At 33.9% G+C, this 19,853-nt stretch overlaps 1 protein-coding gene across 18 annotated transcripts in view; it reads left to right on the top strand.

Moving 5' to 3' along the window:
* Window positions 1-19,853, top strand: part of LOC145301055 (cAMP-dependent protein kinase catalytic subunit 1) — a 486,812-nt gene that overhangs the window by 360,604 nt on the left and 106,355 nt on the right. For all 18 annotated transcript variants that reach the window (XM_080144558.1, XM_080144556.1, XM_080144548.1 and 15 more), the window contains one exon: window positions 1,771-1,832. In XM_080144558.1, coding sequence (XP_080000684.1) covers window positions 1,771-1,832 — 62 coding nt within the window. The remainder of the gene's footprint in view (window positions 1-1,770; window positions 1,833-19,853) is intronic.

Raw genomic sequence — 19,853 nt, 5'->3', positions numbered from 1 at the left:
ATTTTTTTTAATGCTAACGCAAATAAAACTAGTGCACTCCACACACAAACACTAAAACCAATGTATATCGAATGCTGTACTCCAACTCAACTGGCAATACAAAAAAGATATGTATGCAAAAAGAAATGCTGTCCTCATTAACGTAGGCATATTCGATTTGTTTTATTCATTTTTTTTTTTTTTTAGTTGAAATTTTGAGATTCATATTCTTCAGATTGTTTTCATCTTGAATATGATTTTCATAACATTTTGGCCAATGTAACCTCCGACCTTCTTCAGGTGTATCTTGTCAAACTCATGAATTTGCACGGAATTTTGAACGAAATCCTTTATTTAATTCATAAATTTAATTACAGAATTACTTAGGACTTCTACCCAGCTACCTTCATAGATTAAATAAAGGGAAATTCTGTATAGATTTCCGAGTTCAATATAAAGATTGCTGAGTTCAACAAGCTACACCTGAAGAAGGTTGGCGATTACATCAACGGAAACATTGTGAAAATAACACTTAAAAAATGAGAAAAATAGTCTGCAAAATCCAAAAATATGTCTATTCTCCTTTAAGTCATATTTAACTTACACATTCTTCCACTACTATAAACCTATGTATTTTCTAACCTGATGGTTTTGGTTTGTGTGCTTCTTTAGATAATAATCCTTAGCAACTGCAGTAAATAATACAATTTTAATTTCATGTTTTGCGCATATTTTTGTAAAGCTTTTTTTTTTTTTTTTTTTTCTTTAATTGTTGCCATTTTGAATGAGGGGAAAGTCTAATATAATTGGCAAAAAATTATGAGATCTGACTAAATCATGGTTAAGTTTGTCTTTCCCACTACTGTGGCAAAAGGTACTTATGCAGAATACAGACCGCCTGAAATAATGCTATCATTTAGAAACCCATTCTTAACATGAAGAGAGAGGAACCTTTAACTATTCTGTACTTTCACCTAACAATTTAATAAACAAAAGCTATCATAAAATTGAATTAACTCAAAAATTCTATCAAAAAATAGTATGGTCTGTATTCAGCATAAGTACCTGACAAGGTCAGTTGATAGGAACATTCTAGAATGATGTAAAATTTGCCATGATCTGCCCCATTGACATTCCTCAGTTATATTATGATCAGGCAACATCCACCCCTTTTAAAATAGGTATTGATCTGTAAGGATGGTCACCTGAAAATGACCAGAATAGATATTTTGATCTGACCCAAAGGCCCTTAAATCTTCATAATGTTGTCAGCTTTGAATAAGCTAAGAAAATTTGAAAACATTTTTAAAAAAAAAAAAAAATTAAAAAAATTTTTTTTTTTTTTTTAAATATTTTTTTGCAATAAAAAATTTGCATAAAATAAATTAGAATTATATTTACTGTAGTTACTTAAGATTGCCCAGCCCACCTCAAACTCACTTTGTTGTTGTTTAATTTTATTTGAGGGCAAAGGTGTGTAGAGGTCTGATGTATGGGACCAGCTTTTTGATGTCTTTAAAACTTCAGAACAGAGAAATATGATAAAAGGTGATAGTTTGATAGATACTTTACTCCTTCTGCATACCTGTGTGAGGGAGGGTGCAGTTTTGCTGTTTTATTTTTAAAAATAATTGAACTGTTGATAAAATTGTTTGATTCTGTTGTAAATCCATATTACAGTTTTTTTTTTTTTTGTTTTTTTTTCTTTTTTTAACAAAATTATCAATTAACATCTCTTTATTTATTGAATAAATTTGAAGAAAAACTATAATTTTTATTTCTCTTTTTCAGTTAAGGAATTTCTCGCTAGAGCAAAAGAGGAATTTCAACAGAAATGGGATCACCCATCACATGTAAGTTTTCAAAAACATTTTTTTAAGCTTTTTTTCTTTTTTTTTTTTTTCCTTTTCTTTTTTCTTTAATATATTTTTTTAAATTTGATTTAATATTTCAGTAAAAAAAAAAAATTTTTTTTTAATTATTTAATGGAAAACTAAAATCTGCATGGTATACTCATTTAGGATTGTACATGCATTACCTTTGACACCCATTTAACAGAAAAATGAGATCATCCAATCACCTAGGATTCTGTGAAACGATAACAAGAATTATTTGTAAATTAATATTAAAAATTCTGACTATACCTGTTTTAAAATGAATTGTTTCAAAATCGAATTCTGCTGTTGGGTTGACTTCATCAGTTTTAAAAAACCTACTCTTTGCATTATTTTTAGTTAAATGTAAATACAGTTAATTATTACGATTGCAAATTAACAAAAGTGTGACATTTTTTCCTTTGAAACATAGCTAATAATTTTACAGCACGACAAAAGACCTTTTACAATAAATTCAAAGGTTTTATTTCTTGAAAAGATAGCTGACAATTGTTTTTATAGTGAAAAGAATGTTTTAAAAAGATTAAAATTGTTACAACTTTCAATAAAGATAGATGTTCATTTTATTAAAGAATATTTAACAATGGCAATTATTTTTACAGAAGAAGAGACAAAATGTTTCTATGATTTGAATAGAAATATTAACAGTAAATTAATCGAAAAAAGCAGCCATGGAATTTTTACTCGGTCTCATTACAATTAATAAATATTGTAAGAATTAAAAACTAAGATTTTAGCAACTTATTAACAAAACAAAACGCTCTTCAATTAAAGAATTATTGTAACCATGAGATGTACAATTTTTGTTTACTTTTATTTTTTGCTTTTTATTCAATGCTGTTGAACGTCTTTACACTAAACTCAAGCATTTTTTTGTTTTGTTTTTCATTTTATTCGATGTGGAATTTGTCTTGACAGCACCAAGTAAATTGAGTAAAAAGAACAAAAATTATTTTTGACATCAATATTTGATTGTTTGAAATACTTTGCCATTCATCCCCATTTCTTTTTGTTTTTTCTGTACTGACTTACTGACTTCTCCACAAGGGCACAGTTAAATTCTAGGTCCTTTTTTTTTTTTTTTTTTTTTTTTTTTTTTTTTTTTTTTTATAGAAAATCTACTTCAAAAGGAGGTGGTTCATTTATATAGCCCTGTCAGTACTCGCTTGCAAATGAGATTACCTTTGGTGATAGGCATTAAGCCCCTATACACTCTCTGATACAATGCTTGGGAAAATGACCTCCTAAAAGTGGACAAGTATTACATTTTGATCCAAGACAAAACGCTAGTAAAAAAATCTTTTTTTCTTGCCAAACTTCATTTGTGTTGCATTTCTCATGATTTTAAGATTTCGAAAAAAATTTTTTAACAATTTGAAGTATTGCATCTTTTTCAGCACAAATATTTTAATTTTGTAATTTTGAATCTGTTTTATTGATACAAAAATCAAAACCAAACAGCATTAACTCTAGACAGATTGAGCCAACTTTCTCTGAACAAGAAAGTTTCTCTGGCATATTAAATTCACAATTGATCCTCAGTTATATTATTAATACTAGTTAAAGTAACCGTATATCTTAAGTAATGTATCAATATTTAGATCATAGTTTTGATTTTGAAATCGAAAGCAACTCCTTAATTGAGATGGTGAATTGGTACCAATTGCTGTGGAGTGATTGACCCGTCTCTTACAATGGACTATCTTGTAATATACTCATCTACAGCATTAGTTTGAGGATGCCTATTTACCAGCATTCATTCAGAATGATTGATTCACCGACTGTTCATATTAACCAACAATGCGTCATTAACATCAGTTTGAAAAAATAGGAGCTGGCTTGTCGGTGAGCAAACTATTTTTTGTAATAAAGTGTGGTCTTGTTCAGTCCTAGAAGATATACTCTCCTAAGTTTTATCCCCTCTCTTTGAGAAAAGGTTGGTTTACAGCTAATTGCCTGATGCGTTCCTATTGGGGAATGCTAACAAAGCTGCTCAGGCTAATTTTGCAGAGATAGATTGCATTCTCTTCTTGTGCGCCAACTTTCCCTCTACTCCGTCTTCTGGCTTTTTGCCACATATTCCTGCAATAGGAAAGAAGTAAATATTAACCATTTACCGATTCGTTTAGACAATACGTACCACTGTACGATTTTCCTGTAACTTGTAACTACATATTCTTGTTCATAGACCTTTGTTATATTCATAAGTGGCCATATTTTAGTAATCACCTTTGTTCAAAAAGTTTGAAAATCATCTGAAGAAAACAAACGTCTAAACAAAAAAAATTTATAACTTTAGCTCCCCTTAGTTACAAACTAACTTTTAATCTCATATTTCATTAGCAAAATTTCTGACAAAGGGGAAGAATTGCTGTTTTCTGGATCAGAATCCATCTCTCTAATACTTGTTAATAAGTTTTTGACCTTGAAGTAGCAATTTTTTAGCTCCTTAAATCAAGTGGCTTCATGCTATCTCTGAAGCTATTTTTTATAAAATAAGAAAAATTGCATTTTATTTTTGTTCAAATATATCCAAGCATATTTTGATCGTTGAACTTCGTTTTTTGATAATTTCTCTAAATGCTTTAACACCCCCCCCATTTGTCCCCTTAAAAAACATTTATTTACAGAAAAATATTTAAAAATGACATGGTTTTCTGTTTGCTCTACATTCGTAATCGTTATACACAGTAGGATCAGCATGTTTGAGTTTTATCATAGACTTTTTGCATCGCTTTTTACTAAAACGTTTGTGAAAATTATGAATCCATGTATCATTTCTTCAGATTAAACATTACAGACTTGGTTGGCCAACTAGTCTAGAAGGAAAACTTTGAAATAACACCAGTCTCTTTCTGCTTATCCCAGCATTTTTTCTATTCGTTCTGGGCTTTTCATTATCACTAGACTAATGCAATATTGGTTTAGGAGAGGTGTGTGTGGTGATTGTACAACTCTTGCTTCATTATAGACTCTCCATTCGGCCACTTTTACTATAGGAATCAATAGTCTCAAGCCTGAAAGAACAAGATTTAGAAATTAATGAGTGTGATTCCAATTTTACATGCACATAGCCTATGGCCCCGGGAGTGTCATAGGTTGTATCAAGTGTAACTGTCTCAGCCCATGGAGGTCAACAAGGCATGTCTTTGGCAATTGGATCTAATTATTTTCATAAAATAAAAGCTGAGGAACAAGAAGCTTGGGATGGTTTATATTGATGCAACCACAGTAAAGATGGTGTTTGAAACGTGAGAGAGAAATGCAGATGAATCGAGGTTAATGTCCTGTTGAGGGTTAACTTGCTGGATGAGATGTGCCCTCGCCCCACTCTATCTCTGATTTTGTAAAAGACTTTCATCCAAACTAAATAAAATTCTGTAGCACACTCATCTTTGATTGCAAATTTGTGCATTGCACATCTGCTTGTCTCTGGATTGGTATCATTAGTTTCAGTTATTGCAATGTTGAGCAAGCTGCTTATGCATAGTCTTTGATGGAATTAGCAATTTAACGTCTGGATGCTGTTGCTCTCATAATGACTAAACATTTCACAAGGATTATTTTGTCAGTAGATCCATTATTCAAGAAGTCTTCACTGCCACTGGTTGAAATATGTTTGTCTCTTAGTGATGACTACTTTTGAGTTTTAAGAGTCTTGGAAGAGCATGCAAAAGATCCAGAATCTGTTGTTGAAATTCCGAGTTTGCTGCATCTTAAAATAGAATCTCAAGAATGATGTCTCTTTCCATCCCTTCAATCAAGATCAACTTATTCTAACTAGTTGGAAATATGTGCAAAGAAAGGAAAGCCTGTAGTAAATAGTGTTATTTGGAACTGCAAATCGTGTATGCATTGGCGGGGGGGGGGCAGATAAAAAGAATAAATATGTAACCCAGTCGATTAAAAAAAACGCAAAAAAAACCCTATGATCTAAAGAAATATTTAATAAAGAAAAAAAACTTATCTCAAGCTTAGAAATCATAACTATTTTTGCTAAATTTTTAATTGTTTTTGTATGTGCAGCAAAATGCAAAGAAAATGCATATATTGAGTTTTTTAGTTGATGAAACAAGAAAGACATAACTTAATCTGTTTTAAAATAGACAATATGTTACCACTTTTTTGTATGTGTGTAGGTTTCTCACCTCTGCGTGACTTAGACTATTTTTTTTTTTTTTTAAATTAAGTGTAATAGTATAAAATACTTTTTAAAAACCTATTATAAACTGAATCCACCGGAATGCATTCCAATTTTATTATAAACAAGTTAACTATTTTAATCTTTTAATAGTTGAGAAAAAAAAAAATTATTTGGTGACACTTAAAAAAAATTGAAAGGAATTTGAAGCCAGTCTAACTAGGAAGTCATTTCTAGTTTTAACACTTTTTTCAGATCTTAATGTATTAAAATTGAAAATTTTGAAAGATATTTAAATCCAATCATTTTATAAATTAAGCCATTACTTTAAAAACAATTATGGCTTATAAAAATATTGGTTTAATAATTTCATGACCAACCGATATCTTTTTTAACTCACGTTCACCTCCAACAAGGCATATCATCACTTGGACGTAAGGGGCTACTATTTAGGGCCATGCCTAAGAAAGATTAACAAGATGTTGGTTTGTGTTACATTTACACTTCTTATATCAGTACAATCAGGGAAGCAGGTAGCAGGAAGGGACTTCCAAAGTCTAGCTCTTCTAGGAGGAAAAAACTATTAGAGTAAAAAGCTTTATGGCATTCAGTGACTTCAAGAGTGAAGGGGTATGATTTTTTTTTTTTTTTTTTTTTTTTTTTTTGCTAAGCAAGTTTGTCGGGGAGATGTATGTCAAGGGGGCACAAGTGCAACGAGTTCATCAGAGCATATTCCATTGAAATACTTGTAAAACAGGCACAGCAATGCAACATTGCGGTGGTGGGACAGGGGTTGAAGCTTAGTTGACAAAGTGGGATCTATTAGATTGAAAACTTTTTTTTTTTTAACCCTATCCAAGAGGGAGAAGCTAGTGGTAGATGCATCAGCTCAGATGTAGCAACAATACTCCATGCATGGGTGAATGGTAGCCTTGTAGAGGTACAGGATACTCTCAGGCGTGAGTAGTCTTCTAGCATGATAGAAAGAACCCATCTTCTTTGAAGCAGCCTTCGCAATGTCCTCAATTCCTGTTCATATTGCCCATGAATGTTAGGCCGAGGAGTTTGAAGGAAAAATTCTCAGGTAGGGTGTTATTTGTCATGGACATCGGTGGTTGGAGAGGTGTATTGTAATTGTTATAGGAAAGCAGTTTAGTCTTACTAGCATTAAATGTTATCATCCATTTACAGCTTCATTCCACTATGGTCTAGAGATCATTTTCTAACAATTCTGCTACTGTCAGATTCATGTACATCCGTTCTTTCCTCGTGCATTTTATAGAATGTTGTATCGTCAGCAAATATACACATCTCAGACATAATATTATCAAATTAAATTTAACTTTCAATTTGTTAGAAAAATCCTGCATATTTGAAAATGGTTGCAAATATCTATGAAAATAACATACCAGAATTAAAGGCCTCTTATACTCAAGTGATTTATACTTTCTTTTTAACATGTAAAAAAAATCTAAGATGACTCTGACCAGCACTGTTAAATGCAGTTTATTATTTATGAGAGCGACAAGATACCAACAAGAACAACAGATAATTTAAGCAAAGAAATTTGTGATAAAGTTAAATGCACCACAACATTTTTAGTATTGAAAGAAAATAGTGTTGGATTAAAGCAAGGGTGGCCAACCTATGGCACATGTGCCAATAGTGGCACAATACATGACAAATAATGCACTGAACTCCAGATAATAAAAAAAATAGCCTTACTTACAAAATTAACTGATTTCTACAAGAATTTAAGTAAATTGTGGCAAAGAGAATTTAATTCTAGTTTGAAACAGCAAATTATTTTCATTGGTTTTATTCTTTTATCTGTTACTATTCATAGTTATAGTCAGAATTTTATGCTTTTTTTTTTTAATCCTTATAATAGAAAAAAATAATTCCATTCAACATTTCGGTCGGTTACACCGACCTTATTCAGGTGTATCTTGTTGAACGCATGCTATCATAAAAAACGCATGCTATCATAAAAAACCTTGACACCTCAAAAGCATGTGGACCCGATCTTATCCCAGCTGTGCTATTAAAAAAGTGCTCAGCCGAAGTAGCTCCAGTTCTCTCCAAACTCTACAACAAATGTCTTAATGAAGCTTGCTTTCCGGGCTGTTGGAAAACTGCTTCTGTTGTACCAGTATTCAAGAATTCTGGCGAAAGGACAGACCCATCAAATTATCGCCCCATTAGCCTCCTCCCACTTTTTGCCAAAATATTTGAGACCATAATTAACCATGCTCTAGTCCATCATCTTACAGATGCTAAACTACTGACTGACAAACAATATGGATTTAGACAAGCCCGTTCCACAGCAGACATCCTCACCGTGATCTCTGAACGTATATACCAATCACTGGACAAAGCGGGGGAAGGCAGAGCGGTAGCTCTAGATATATCTAAGGCTTTTGACAGGGTATGGCATGAGGGTCTCCTCAGGAAGATTAGATCTTACGGTATCACTGGTAGAATACTTAACATAATTAAATCCTTCTTAGATAAGAGAAAAATCCAGGTAGTCCTCGACGGTCGCACATCTAAACAACATGATATAAATGCGGGAGTGCCCCAGGGTTCTATCCTTGGACCTCTATTGTTCCTGATATTCATAAATGACCTCCCCGACAACATTGCCTCTGAGATGGGTATATATGCTGATGACACTACACTCTATGGCAGACACGACAGGAAGACGAATGAACACATTTCTAAAGAAATGGCAGAAACACTAGAGGAAGACCTCCAATCTGTAGTGGAATGGGGACAAAAGTGGTTGGTCGCGTTCAATGCTGCCAAGACTAAACTAGTTTCATTCAATAATTACAAGAAACCCTCTCTACCACCAATAGCAATGGCCAATAGCTTTATCTGAGAGTCCATCTTTCAAACTCCTTGGCCTAACGTTCACAGGAAACATGAGTTGGAACAATTACATTGAAGGCATTGCCAGGGCCGCTGCGAGAAAGGTAGGCTCTCTCTACCGTGCTAGAAAACTACTAACACCCGAAAGTATCCTGTACCTCTATAAGGCCACCATTCGCCCATGTATGGAGTATTGCTGCCACATCTGGGCTGGTGCATCTGCTACTAGTCTCTCGCTCCTTGACAAGGTTCAAAAGAGAGTCGCAAATCTGATAGGCCCTGAACTGGCATCTAAGCTTCAGCCTCTGTCCCATCGACGAAATGTTGCATCCCTCTGCCTGTTCTACAAGTATTTTAGTGGTGAATGCTCTGATGAACTGCAATCACTTGTGCCCCCACGACGCGAGCACCCTCGACAAACCCGACAGGCTACTAGATCCCACCCCCACACTGTAGAGGTCCCTAGATGTAAAAGATCTTTTTACTCCAATAGTTTCTTCCCCAGAACCGCAAGACTCTGGAATTCCATTCCAGGTCCCTGCTTCCCCAACAGTACTGACGTGCAGAAGTTCAAGTGTAACGTGAACCGACACCTTGCTGCCCAAATCCCTACATAGTACCCCAGTAGTTGTTGCCCCTGATAGTAGCCCCCTACACCAAAGTGGCAATTTGCCTTGTTTGGGGTGAAAATGTAATTAAAAAAAAAAAAAAAATGTTTCTGTCAAACTCGGGAATTTGGATAGAATTTCAAGCGGAGCCTTTTATTTACTTCATGGGGTTAACATGCTCTTGTTCTGTAAGCCATGACTGGATAGAAGTCTTAAGTAATTCGCAATTGTACTTTTTTGCAAATTACTTCAGACCTCTATCCAGTCATGGCTGACGGAACAAGAGCACGCTACCCCCATGAAGTAAATAAGGGGTTCCGCTCGAAATTCCGTCCAAATTTCCAAGTTCAACAAGATACACCTGAAGGTTGGAGGTTACACTAACTGAAATGTTGTGAAAATCTCACTCAAGATGAGAAAAGTAGTCTGATCAATCGAAATAATATGAATAACCAACCCTCATCTCAAAAATTCAGTAATTCAATTCAAATTTGTTATTAAGGTTTATGTATCTGAAAGCATTTCCTCTACATTGCTATTTTCTCTGTCCACACACACACACGTAAACAATCTCCATTATTAGTGTAACTCTGCCACTCCTTAAGTTACAATCTCAATATTAGATTCCAATTTCTATGTTGAAAGACTGGAGCCATGGTCTGAGTGCAATACTTTATACGAGATCTTTCAGGTTTTATATATCTCTAAAACAATATTGTCTTTCGATAGTTAACAAAAGGTGTATTAGCAAAACTATGTTACAGAAGTACATATCACGAATCCCTACCACATAGCGGTAAATGCACCTATATTTATAGTCTCTGGGTAAGTCCATTATTCAAGGAATAAGTACATTAGCTTAACTCATTCAAACCAATTTCCAAACCGCATTCTTCGACAAAAGTATAAGAACAACAAACTTGGCTATTTTTAAGTTGGCAGATTTTGAAGTGAACTTTATGATTGCAAATGCACCCAAGCTTTTATTTGAAATACAATTTGTTAGTTTTAATCATTTTTACCTTTTCTCTGAATAAGCAAATATCCCAATTTTTCTTGCATCCCCACAAGAGCAGTTAGACACAAGGTCGGTTTTTAATGTAGAGAAAATCCAGTTCTACAAAAAGGGACACTCCAAATTGGGATAAAAATTTAAATTATCTTAGTCTACAGAGGTTTCTCTCTAAGGACAGAAATGAAGCATAGTATTAAAACAGATATTGCAATTTATCGAAAGGTAAAAATATTCTGCTTAAAAATCTTCATTTTTTTTTTTTTTTTTTTAATTGTTTAAACTGTCTCGGTTGTTAAAATAGAAGTCTAATTAAATCTGTAAATATTACCAAAAATTTATTGTTTAGCATTTAAAATCAGAACTTAATTTGTTTATTTGATAAAATATGAAGAAAAAAAACCCTAAAAACAAAACGAATTGCCAATAGAAGAAAGTATTACTTTTTAGTCAAGGTTCTGTTGCTTTAAATCTTGTCACATAAATGATTGGATAGATTTTGTAATCTAGTAAACAATGCTTCGTTGAAAGATTGCAAGCAGAGAAGAAAAAATAGCAATTCGTTTTTAAAGTACATTTTGTAGTTTTTTTGGCTTAGCCACTAGTTTGGATAATTGAAAATAATTTGTTGGTTTGGAGGAGGTCTCTTACTTTTTCTCTCTCTCTCTCTCTCTCTCTCTCTCTCTCTTTCTCTCTCTCTCTCTCTTTCTCTCTCTCTCTCTCTTTCTCTCTCTCTCTCTCTTTCTCTCTCTCTTTCTCTCTCTCTTTCTCTCTCTCTTTCTCTCTCTCTCTCCGAGCAGAACTACAACTTAACAGAGAGACAGACTTCCTATTGTTTCAAGGCTATGAAGAACAAGTCTCGTTTGCACATAAGACTAACACATCTAAGAAACGAACGAGACAGGAGTTCTGTTTTTTTGACCACAGAAAGTGTTTTTCTTCTCTTTCTATTCCAAGTTCATTGGTTTTTATTTATACCATTCCTCTGCATGCACTTAATAGTCTCATCTTTGCACACTATCAAAAGATCTTATGGCATTTTTTTCTTTGTTGTATTCAATGTTTGCATTTTCCCTAAGATAGTACACAGCTATTGGTGTTCTCTTCGATGCATTGCATGCTAATTACATCTTATAACTTCACAAAAGCCTTAAACTGGGTGAATCATAGACTTCTGTTCTACAAACTCCAAACCTGTCTTTCAACCGCAAATGATGAGATGGGTCAAAGCCTTGTTTGCTGACTATACCTTTTAAGGGCAAACCAATGGCTCCATGTCTTGTGTTTCTAATATGATTACTAAGATGCTCCAAAATTTAATAAGTTTCTTATTCTTGGCGTTTGTCAATGATTTGCAAGAACATTTTCTTTTTTTTCTTTTTTTTTTTTCTTTTCTTTTTTTTGCCAATAATTTCAAGATTCTTGCTCTCAGAAGTTACTTTGAAGATTTTTGTCAATGCTTTCACCAATCTGACGATGATCAAAAACTATGGAATTTGTTTCAATCTCAATAAATGCAACCTCCTTCTTTGCCCATTTATGAATGAGATAACACAGATTTGGCTGTTGATTCCTGCTTTACTTTTTCTGTTTAATTCATTCATACAGCAAATAAGGCTCACAGTATTTTTGTCATTTACCGCTGCATTGCCACAGTGACAAATCTTCGTCTCACTGTGCATGCCGCTAGTGCAAACCATGCTGATATACGACATCCACTCTCCTTTATCTCTTTTGGAACATCCAGCACCTAGAATGAGTTTAGAGGTTGGTCCACACGCTCCATGCAGTCCTATGAACTTTGAAGGCTTCAACCTATACTCAGTGCAACATATGAGATGGCCTTTAACATTATCGGCTGTATGACTTCTTCACACCAGCTTCATGGAAACTCGCAGAAGCTGCACTAGGGACAACTTCAGTGGAATTGCTGGATTTTTTTTTTGTTTTCTTTTTTTGATATATTTTTACTTTTTATTTTTTTAAGTCGCTGTGTGGTTAAACAAGCTGCTAAAAGTCAATGGTGAGCATGCAGGTATAAATAGTTCAAGGTGGTATTTAAACACATTGTGGTCGTTCTCTCTGCCAATCTTTTTTACACAATCCCTTTTCACATGATTCTATCCAATATATTGAATTGAAGAATAAATATGATTTGTATGCTTAAAAATATAACCTCAACTTTTTTGTTTACACATAAAGCATGTAAGTGTTAATCACTGTTTGTTCGTCTTCTGTCAGAAAATTTTGTATGACTTTATACGACTAAATACAGAAAACTGAACCAAATCTTTTGGGAAAACTGATTCTTCCCCAAGGGGATTATGAACATGCTCCAAATGGGCAATCTTTAAAATATCTAAAATGTCCTTCATTAGTTTTTCTAAAAATCCAAAGTTTGGATTAAGGGTTATTTATGCAGAAAAACAAGATTAGTAAAATTCATCATCCTGCCCCTCCCCCAAGTGATGGGGAGGGGAGGGTGCTTAACAATGAGATCAAATGGACAAAAGTGCATCTTTTCACAATTATCTATAGGTATATTGTGTAGAATCATTGTTATATGGAGAAACATCTTTGGATACAATGACTGTTAAATCTCTTAATATTAGACTAACCCAGCCACAGCCGACACTTTGTCAGTGCAGATATAAGGCCAATATAAGCAAGCCTCTGTAAAACAGCATTAACTTGCCATTCAGTACCATCTACTAGTTTCACACATGTATATGTGGGTATGAGTATACACGAGGTATGTAAGATATTTGAAGACTTACTATTTTTACTAAAGCAGGAATAGTATTTAATTTTATATTTTCTATATTTAAAAATTAACAATGGCAGCTCAAATGGAGAGGCATGCAGCGACCGTGATTATAAAGTCTGAATATAGCAATTTCGAATAAGAATAATTTTTTTTAATTGTTTTATCTTTCGTTGAAGTTTGCAAAGAGTGTTAAAGCCTTAATATGAAAACATCATTATCAAAGACAAATTTTTTATTTTTACATAGGGGTCACCATTTATCAAGGCCCAGAGGCCATTCGAGGATAAGGGTTAAAGAGTGTACAGTAGTCAATGGGACCATATCATAGGAATCGGTAGTGTAACTTTGGTAAATTGGATTGCTTAAGGGAACAGCTCATCAAGAACTTGTTTATGTTGGACTTGAAGACGACCATATTGTAGTTAGCTGGAAAACAGAAGACAGTTCCACAGGTGTGCAGTTCTAAAGATGAAACTTTGCTCATGGAATCCGTTTGTTTAGGCACAGAAAAAAAGTGAGGAAAATTATAAATGGTTTTTCAGCTAGACGAAAGTTTGGCGAGGAGGGAAACTATAGATTAGAGCCCAGACGAGCACTTGCCATGAAAATAATAATAAAGCAGAAATACGCTTGCAACGTCTTTTCTGTGTGAAAGAAGTTACAGGGAAGAGAAAAGGGCATCCCCTACTAGGCTACAAAGTCTATTTTAAACTTTGTCATGGCAGGATAAAACTTTTCTAACAGCTCCTGCCTAGGCGAGAGCCATTCATTTCAATTGATGTCAGATGTGGATCAGTGTTGATGATGTAAAAATAGAAGCTTGGTTTTAGATGCATTAAAAGTAACCAGCCACTTCTTTCCCCATTGTACCATGTGCTCAAGATCAGAGGAGAGAGAACTTGGTCGTTTCCGGCCTTTGGTGTGCTGCCATAAATGGTAGTAATATCAGCATAAATGTTTACGGATGATCTTAGGATGTGATTTGGGAGATCATTGATGTAGATTAGGAAGAGAGTTGGACCCAGAATGGACCTCTGAGTGACTCCAGCATTAATACTATGAGCTTCTGATTTCTGCCCATCAACCACTACTCTTATGAGCCTATCAGAGAGAAATTATTTAATAATTGAGAAGACATTTCCAGCTATACCATAGCTGGAGATCTTGTGAAGTAGACCATTATGCCATACCCTATCAAAGGCCTTAGATATGTCAAGAGCAATTGCTCTAGAAAGGAATCCTTTGTCAAGAGATTTGCTAATCTTATGAGATATAACCGTAAGCACATCTGCTGTAGATCTAGCAGAATGAAAACCATATTGCATGTCACTAAGAAGGTTATTTTTGCTGAGGTGGTTGACTACTTCTCTATTTAACGGATTCCAGTAACTTACTCATGACACACAGGAGACTTATTGGTCTGTACTGAGGAGATGACCGATCACCTGAATTCTTAAATACAGGGTATACTGATGAGGTTATCAAAGTGTTGGGAAGCAATTCTTAAGACAATGCTTTAACAGCTTTGTAATTATGGAAGCTAGTTCTGGTTGAAGCTTTTTCAGCACTATAATTGGAATTCCGTTGGGGCAGTTGCTTGACTGGAATGAAGGTTTTTGATTAACTTAGCAACATCACGCACAGATATTTGTATGTCACATAGCATGTTTTCTGATACAGGAGTAAATATGGGGGGTTGGCGGCCTCGGTAGCATAGGGTAGAATTAGCTGCAAAGTCATTGCAAAAGAGTTTGGCTTTGTCTGATGCTGACGAGATTACCTCAAGTCCATTGATGATAGTTGGGATAGAGTATGCGCTTCTGTTTAAGATCCTGTTTGCTATTTGCCAAAACTGGTAAGAACCAAGCTGCTGCTCAGCCACTTTGGACTGAGCATACAGTTCTCTTGCATTCTTTATTAGTCTTTTACGGTGATTGCTGGTAGTTTTGAAAGCGAATTTAGTCTCAATACAACTATTATGTTGGAAGCAACGGAAAAAGTGATTTCTGTGCGCAATGGCAGCAGCACATTCTGGAGAGAACCACAGCTAGTTGTTAGATTTTTGCTGGAATTTTTAGAGGGTATGTAATAAAATTAATTAACCATTCCGTCAGGTCTGATACTATAGAGGACACATCCTTTTTAAACATGGAACACAAAGGTAAATCTTATATAGATGCACAGACTCTATCCCAGTCAGCCATAGAGTATTGATATACTGTACGATAGAGAGGTATGTCCGAGGACTTATGACATTTCGTTTTTTCTTAATTGATACAACAGTAGTTGGAAGATCCCAGTGGAGAAAGAACAAAAGATGAAAATAACTCCGGGCAAGCTGTGAAAAAATATCTAGGAGACTTGCATATTGATCGTCGGTGTCTGGCACACTGGTGGGTTCGTGAACAATCTGAGTGAGGTCATAAGCAATGGAGAAATAGTGATAGAACCTCCCCCTCATTATTTGTCTTGTTTGAGTGGGCTAACCATTCCATATTGTGAACATTCACATCTCCACAGACGTGAATGTTAGCCGAAGGATGAGCAGACAGGATGTGGTCAATTTTCTCAGATATGCTTTTAAAGATTGTAACTCCACTGTTTTGGGGTCAATAGAGGACAAATATAAACAATAGTGTGAGCAAGTGCAACCGGAAGCACATATAGGGGGATTTAAGGTTTAATTAAGGAGATGTCCCTATGACATGGAAAGCCATCTCTAATGTAGGCACATATTCCATGCCCATAGCGATTTTGGGTGTCAAATTTGGATATTAAGTTAGAGTATCCTATAATTACAAACTCCTCTAAGGAAATAGTTGGTTCAATGCCAGTTTCACTTAGGAATAATAAATCTGGTTTAGTCTCTTGTAATTGGGTTTCAACCTCTGAAAGGTTGGAGCATAGACCCCTGATGTTGGAGGAGGAGACATGGTAGTGGCGGTTTGCGTTGGAAGTTGGAGATCTGGGTTTAATTATGTATTTTTTCTGGAAACTTTTCATGGAGTTTTGGGATTTGTGGAATAAGTCAACAGACTTAGAGCAGGGCAGAGAGGGAAAGTAAGAGAGTAAAAGAAACGAAAAAATATATTATTATTCATTTATTTTTTTTGTAAAACATAAGGTTAAGCTGTAACAATTACCCACTAATATGGCATTGAGAAGGCCCACCAAAAGCTATTGCATGGTCCAGAATCCATTCACCAAATGGCAATACAGCAGTCCCAATACTTGGCACTTGCTGATAGGACAGCCTCCTTAGTGGTTAATCCAAGGTTCAGGTCCCTGACTATCAAGCGGATAACATCAGCCCAGTTAAAACGTTTACCTCCAGCATGCTTATTAGTGACATAACTGCAAAGATAGAAATAGAAACAGAAAATTTCCGCTGTCTCTGGCGACTGTTCACACAAAATACTGCCAACCTAGAATACAGCTTTTTCTTCTCCCTTTGTCAGAAAAATCACTCATTAAAATGAGGATTGAGGGACAAATTAGGAGAAGTGAGAGTAACAGGAGTTGCCGATAACACATCCACAATGCATTGACTACTCTCCATAAATCTTGGATAGCTGATTACCACTCTAACCCCGATAAGCTGCATGTTTATTTTTTTCATTGAAAGTAGTTGTACGAAATCTGAGTACCATTCAATGGATTCTTAATAATAGTATTTAGATAAAACACATATTCTGCTCTTGTTTTTATTGTCAGCCATTTTGGTAAATCTTTTTCTACCGACAGGAGGTACACACGCACATGCACATGTTATACTTGTGCAAAATGCTTAAAATAACTCGCTCATTTGTAGAAATGAAAACCAAATAATTGATGACATAAAGTCGACATAGGAATTGTGAAGGAGGGGTGAATAAAAGAACAAAGGGAGTCAAACTGTCAAAGTGAGCGCTAGAACATGACATTTTCGAGTCGCTTCTTGTTGATGAAAATACTTGAGTCCACCTACCACCCCTTCTTCATTTTTAAAAAATATTATTTTGAAGTGCACTTCAGTTGTTGCAATGTTTGCATGATTAGAATTGTTTTTTTTTAATTAACATTAACATTAATTTTGCCCAATTGCTTTGTTATTGAAAACTTTATGAAAAATAACATCAACTGGAAAATCAAATTATGGTATTAAAAATAATTAAAAAATAATTAAAATAATTTATCTAATTAAAAAGGAAATTGTTTTATAAATAATTTTTGCCAGAAAGAAAACTTCAACAAAAAAAAACTTGATTTCTCTCCCCTATTTTTTCTCTTTGTCTTTAGCAATAGACCAGAGTTGTTGCATTCAAATCAACCTAATTAGCAGTGCTGATATCGTTTATGAATAAAAAATGCTAATTTCAAACTAAAGTGGGACTGACTGCCAGACCAAGTCTCTTATAAAGTGACTTGGACACATCTGAAATCAGATGCATCCATTAAATCTGTGCGTTAAGCGATAAGAATACATGACATATTAATATCAATGTTTAACTCTGATAAGTATTTCATGCAAATGAGCCTTGTTGGCTCGACCAATGGTGATTGTCAACGTCAAAATGACCAGTCGTGTCCATCTGCCAAATTGGCTTGAAAGATTAATGTTTGAATATTTGTCTTATTTCCCCTGTGATAAATGGATTTCGTTCCAATGAGGTTAAATCATGATTTTTATCATTTATCACTCGCCCATCTTTAAGTTATGACAAATTGAGTGAAACGCACTTTTTATGCTTTTTTATGCTTATGCTTTCTGATTTTATGCCATTTATGCCTTTGTTGTTTTTTTTTTTGTTTGTTTAATGCTATTATAATGCTTTCTTTAATATTTTTTTAGCAAATATAAAACTAAACTGTAAATATTTAAGTATCACATAAAATGTCATCTTATACAAAAAAAATTTTTCTCCATGCCCTGGAATATTGTCTTATTTTTTGTAACTCTTGTTTTTAATTATTTAAATATTGAGCTTTGCAACTAAATTAAGAAAAAACAGTACTTAAAAAACTTTTCCGAAAATATTAGAAATAATGTTGATCTTAATTTTGAATTTGGAGGAATATATTTCAAACAAAAAAAAATTGGGATATGAAGATAAAGATTTGAAACTCTGGCTTGGCTAGATCATGGGATCTACTCTGGCCAGAACTGATGATTCTTTTCTTCTGGCTTTGCTTATCTGACTGGACTATGACTAATTACATTTAACTAAACAAATCGATTTTCTATAAATCATTTTATTCAATGTTAGCTTTTTTATCTGGCCACAATTTGATGTGAAAGATGACTTCTATCTAATGACACATGAGGAATAGGCTGATCAGATCTTCACATTCTGTTTAGACTAAAGGAGTTGTCAGTTTTGTTATGACGCTCTCATTTTTCTTTGTGTGGAGATTACTGCGCAATGATGTATAATTAAGAAAAATAAAATCCATGAAAACTTTGTTACTTTGTGCTTGCATTTAATAACTTTGATGACCACCATAAATAATAAGTTTCTTACGTACAGGAAGGTGTGCTGAAGAAGGCTGCAAATCTGGTGCTCAATCAAAACATATTTAAAGAAAGTTTAGTGAAAATGAATAGATTTACAAGCAAGACGGATGACAGCAAAATCGTGAGGATATTCAGGAATTTTTGAGGAAGCTTGCAGTCAGTGCAGCGAGAATCCTTAAACATAGAAATAATTAGAAAATGGACTTCAACTGTCGCTATTTACCTTCCACTATTGTAATTAATAAACTTTTTTAAAAGTTCTATAATAAGGAATATCATTAAAATGCTTTTGAGCCATTATTTTTCAATTAAAATTAATAATGTAAAAAAAATACTTTCGGCATTTCTAAATTTGCTTTTGTTTTTAATTAGATAAAAGATTAAAATATGGAAAATTAGTTGATGGAATAGTGGATAAGAATGGCAACAGACTGGTAAAAAAGAAAACACTAACACATAACGCTGAACCAAGATATTTTGTTTGATTTGTTCAACTATATTTAGTGTAAATAAATTTTATTGAACAGAACTGAACCTTTTTATTGTTTTTATTTTTACTAGTTTGTTACCAGGCTTATTCACTACTATATAAACTAATATTCCAAAATAAAAAAAAAAGCTGACTGCTTGTTTGCTCGATTAAAATATGGTAAAAAAAATGTGAAAATTAATAGGTTCACATGAGAGATGTCAGTAAAATTGAGAAACTATTCCATAAACGAATATTCCATTTTGTCTGAAATTTTCATATTTTACCCCTGACTCTGACTAACATATCCTATTTATCTTCTTGACCGCCAAATAACAATTTTAATTACTTGAAAATTTATTTTTTTACTTATATCTGAAATGAAGCCTGCAATCGAAAAATATTGCTAAAACTTTTGCTAAGTTATTTGACTTCTGCAGTGAATGCCACATAAAATTAGGAGTTAAAAAAAATGACATCCTTTAACATCTTAAACTATAAGTCTACAGACAACACTTCACTTTTTAGGAGTTTCATTTGACTTTTGTTTATTAGTACTTGTCAAGATAATCAGATTTATCAGATTACAAACCGATTACAGGAATTATCGATTA

The sequence above is a fragment of the Euprymna scolopes genome, chromosome 2 (assembly GCF_053919585.1).
Source record: "Euprymna scolopes isolate OS-2025 chromosome 2, ASM5391958v1, whole genome shotgun sequence".
Classification (NCBI taxonomy): domain Eukaryota; kingdom Metazoa; phylum Mollusca; class Cephalopoda; order Sepiida; family Sepiolidae; genus Euprymna; species Euprymna scolopes.
Note: the sequence above shows the minus strand (reverse complement) of the source record. Positions and strands in the feature narration are given on the sequence as shown.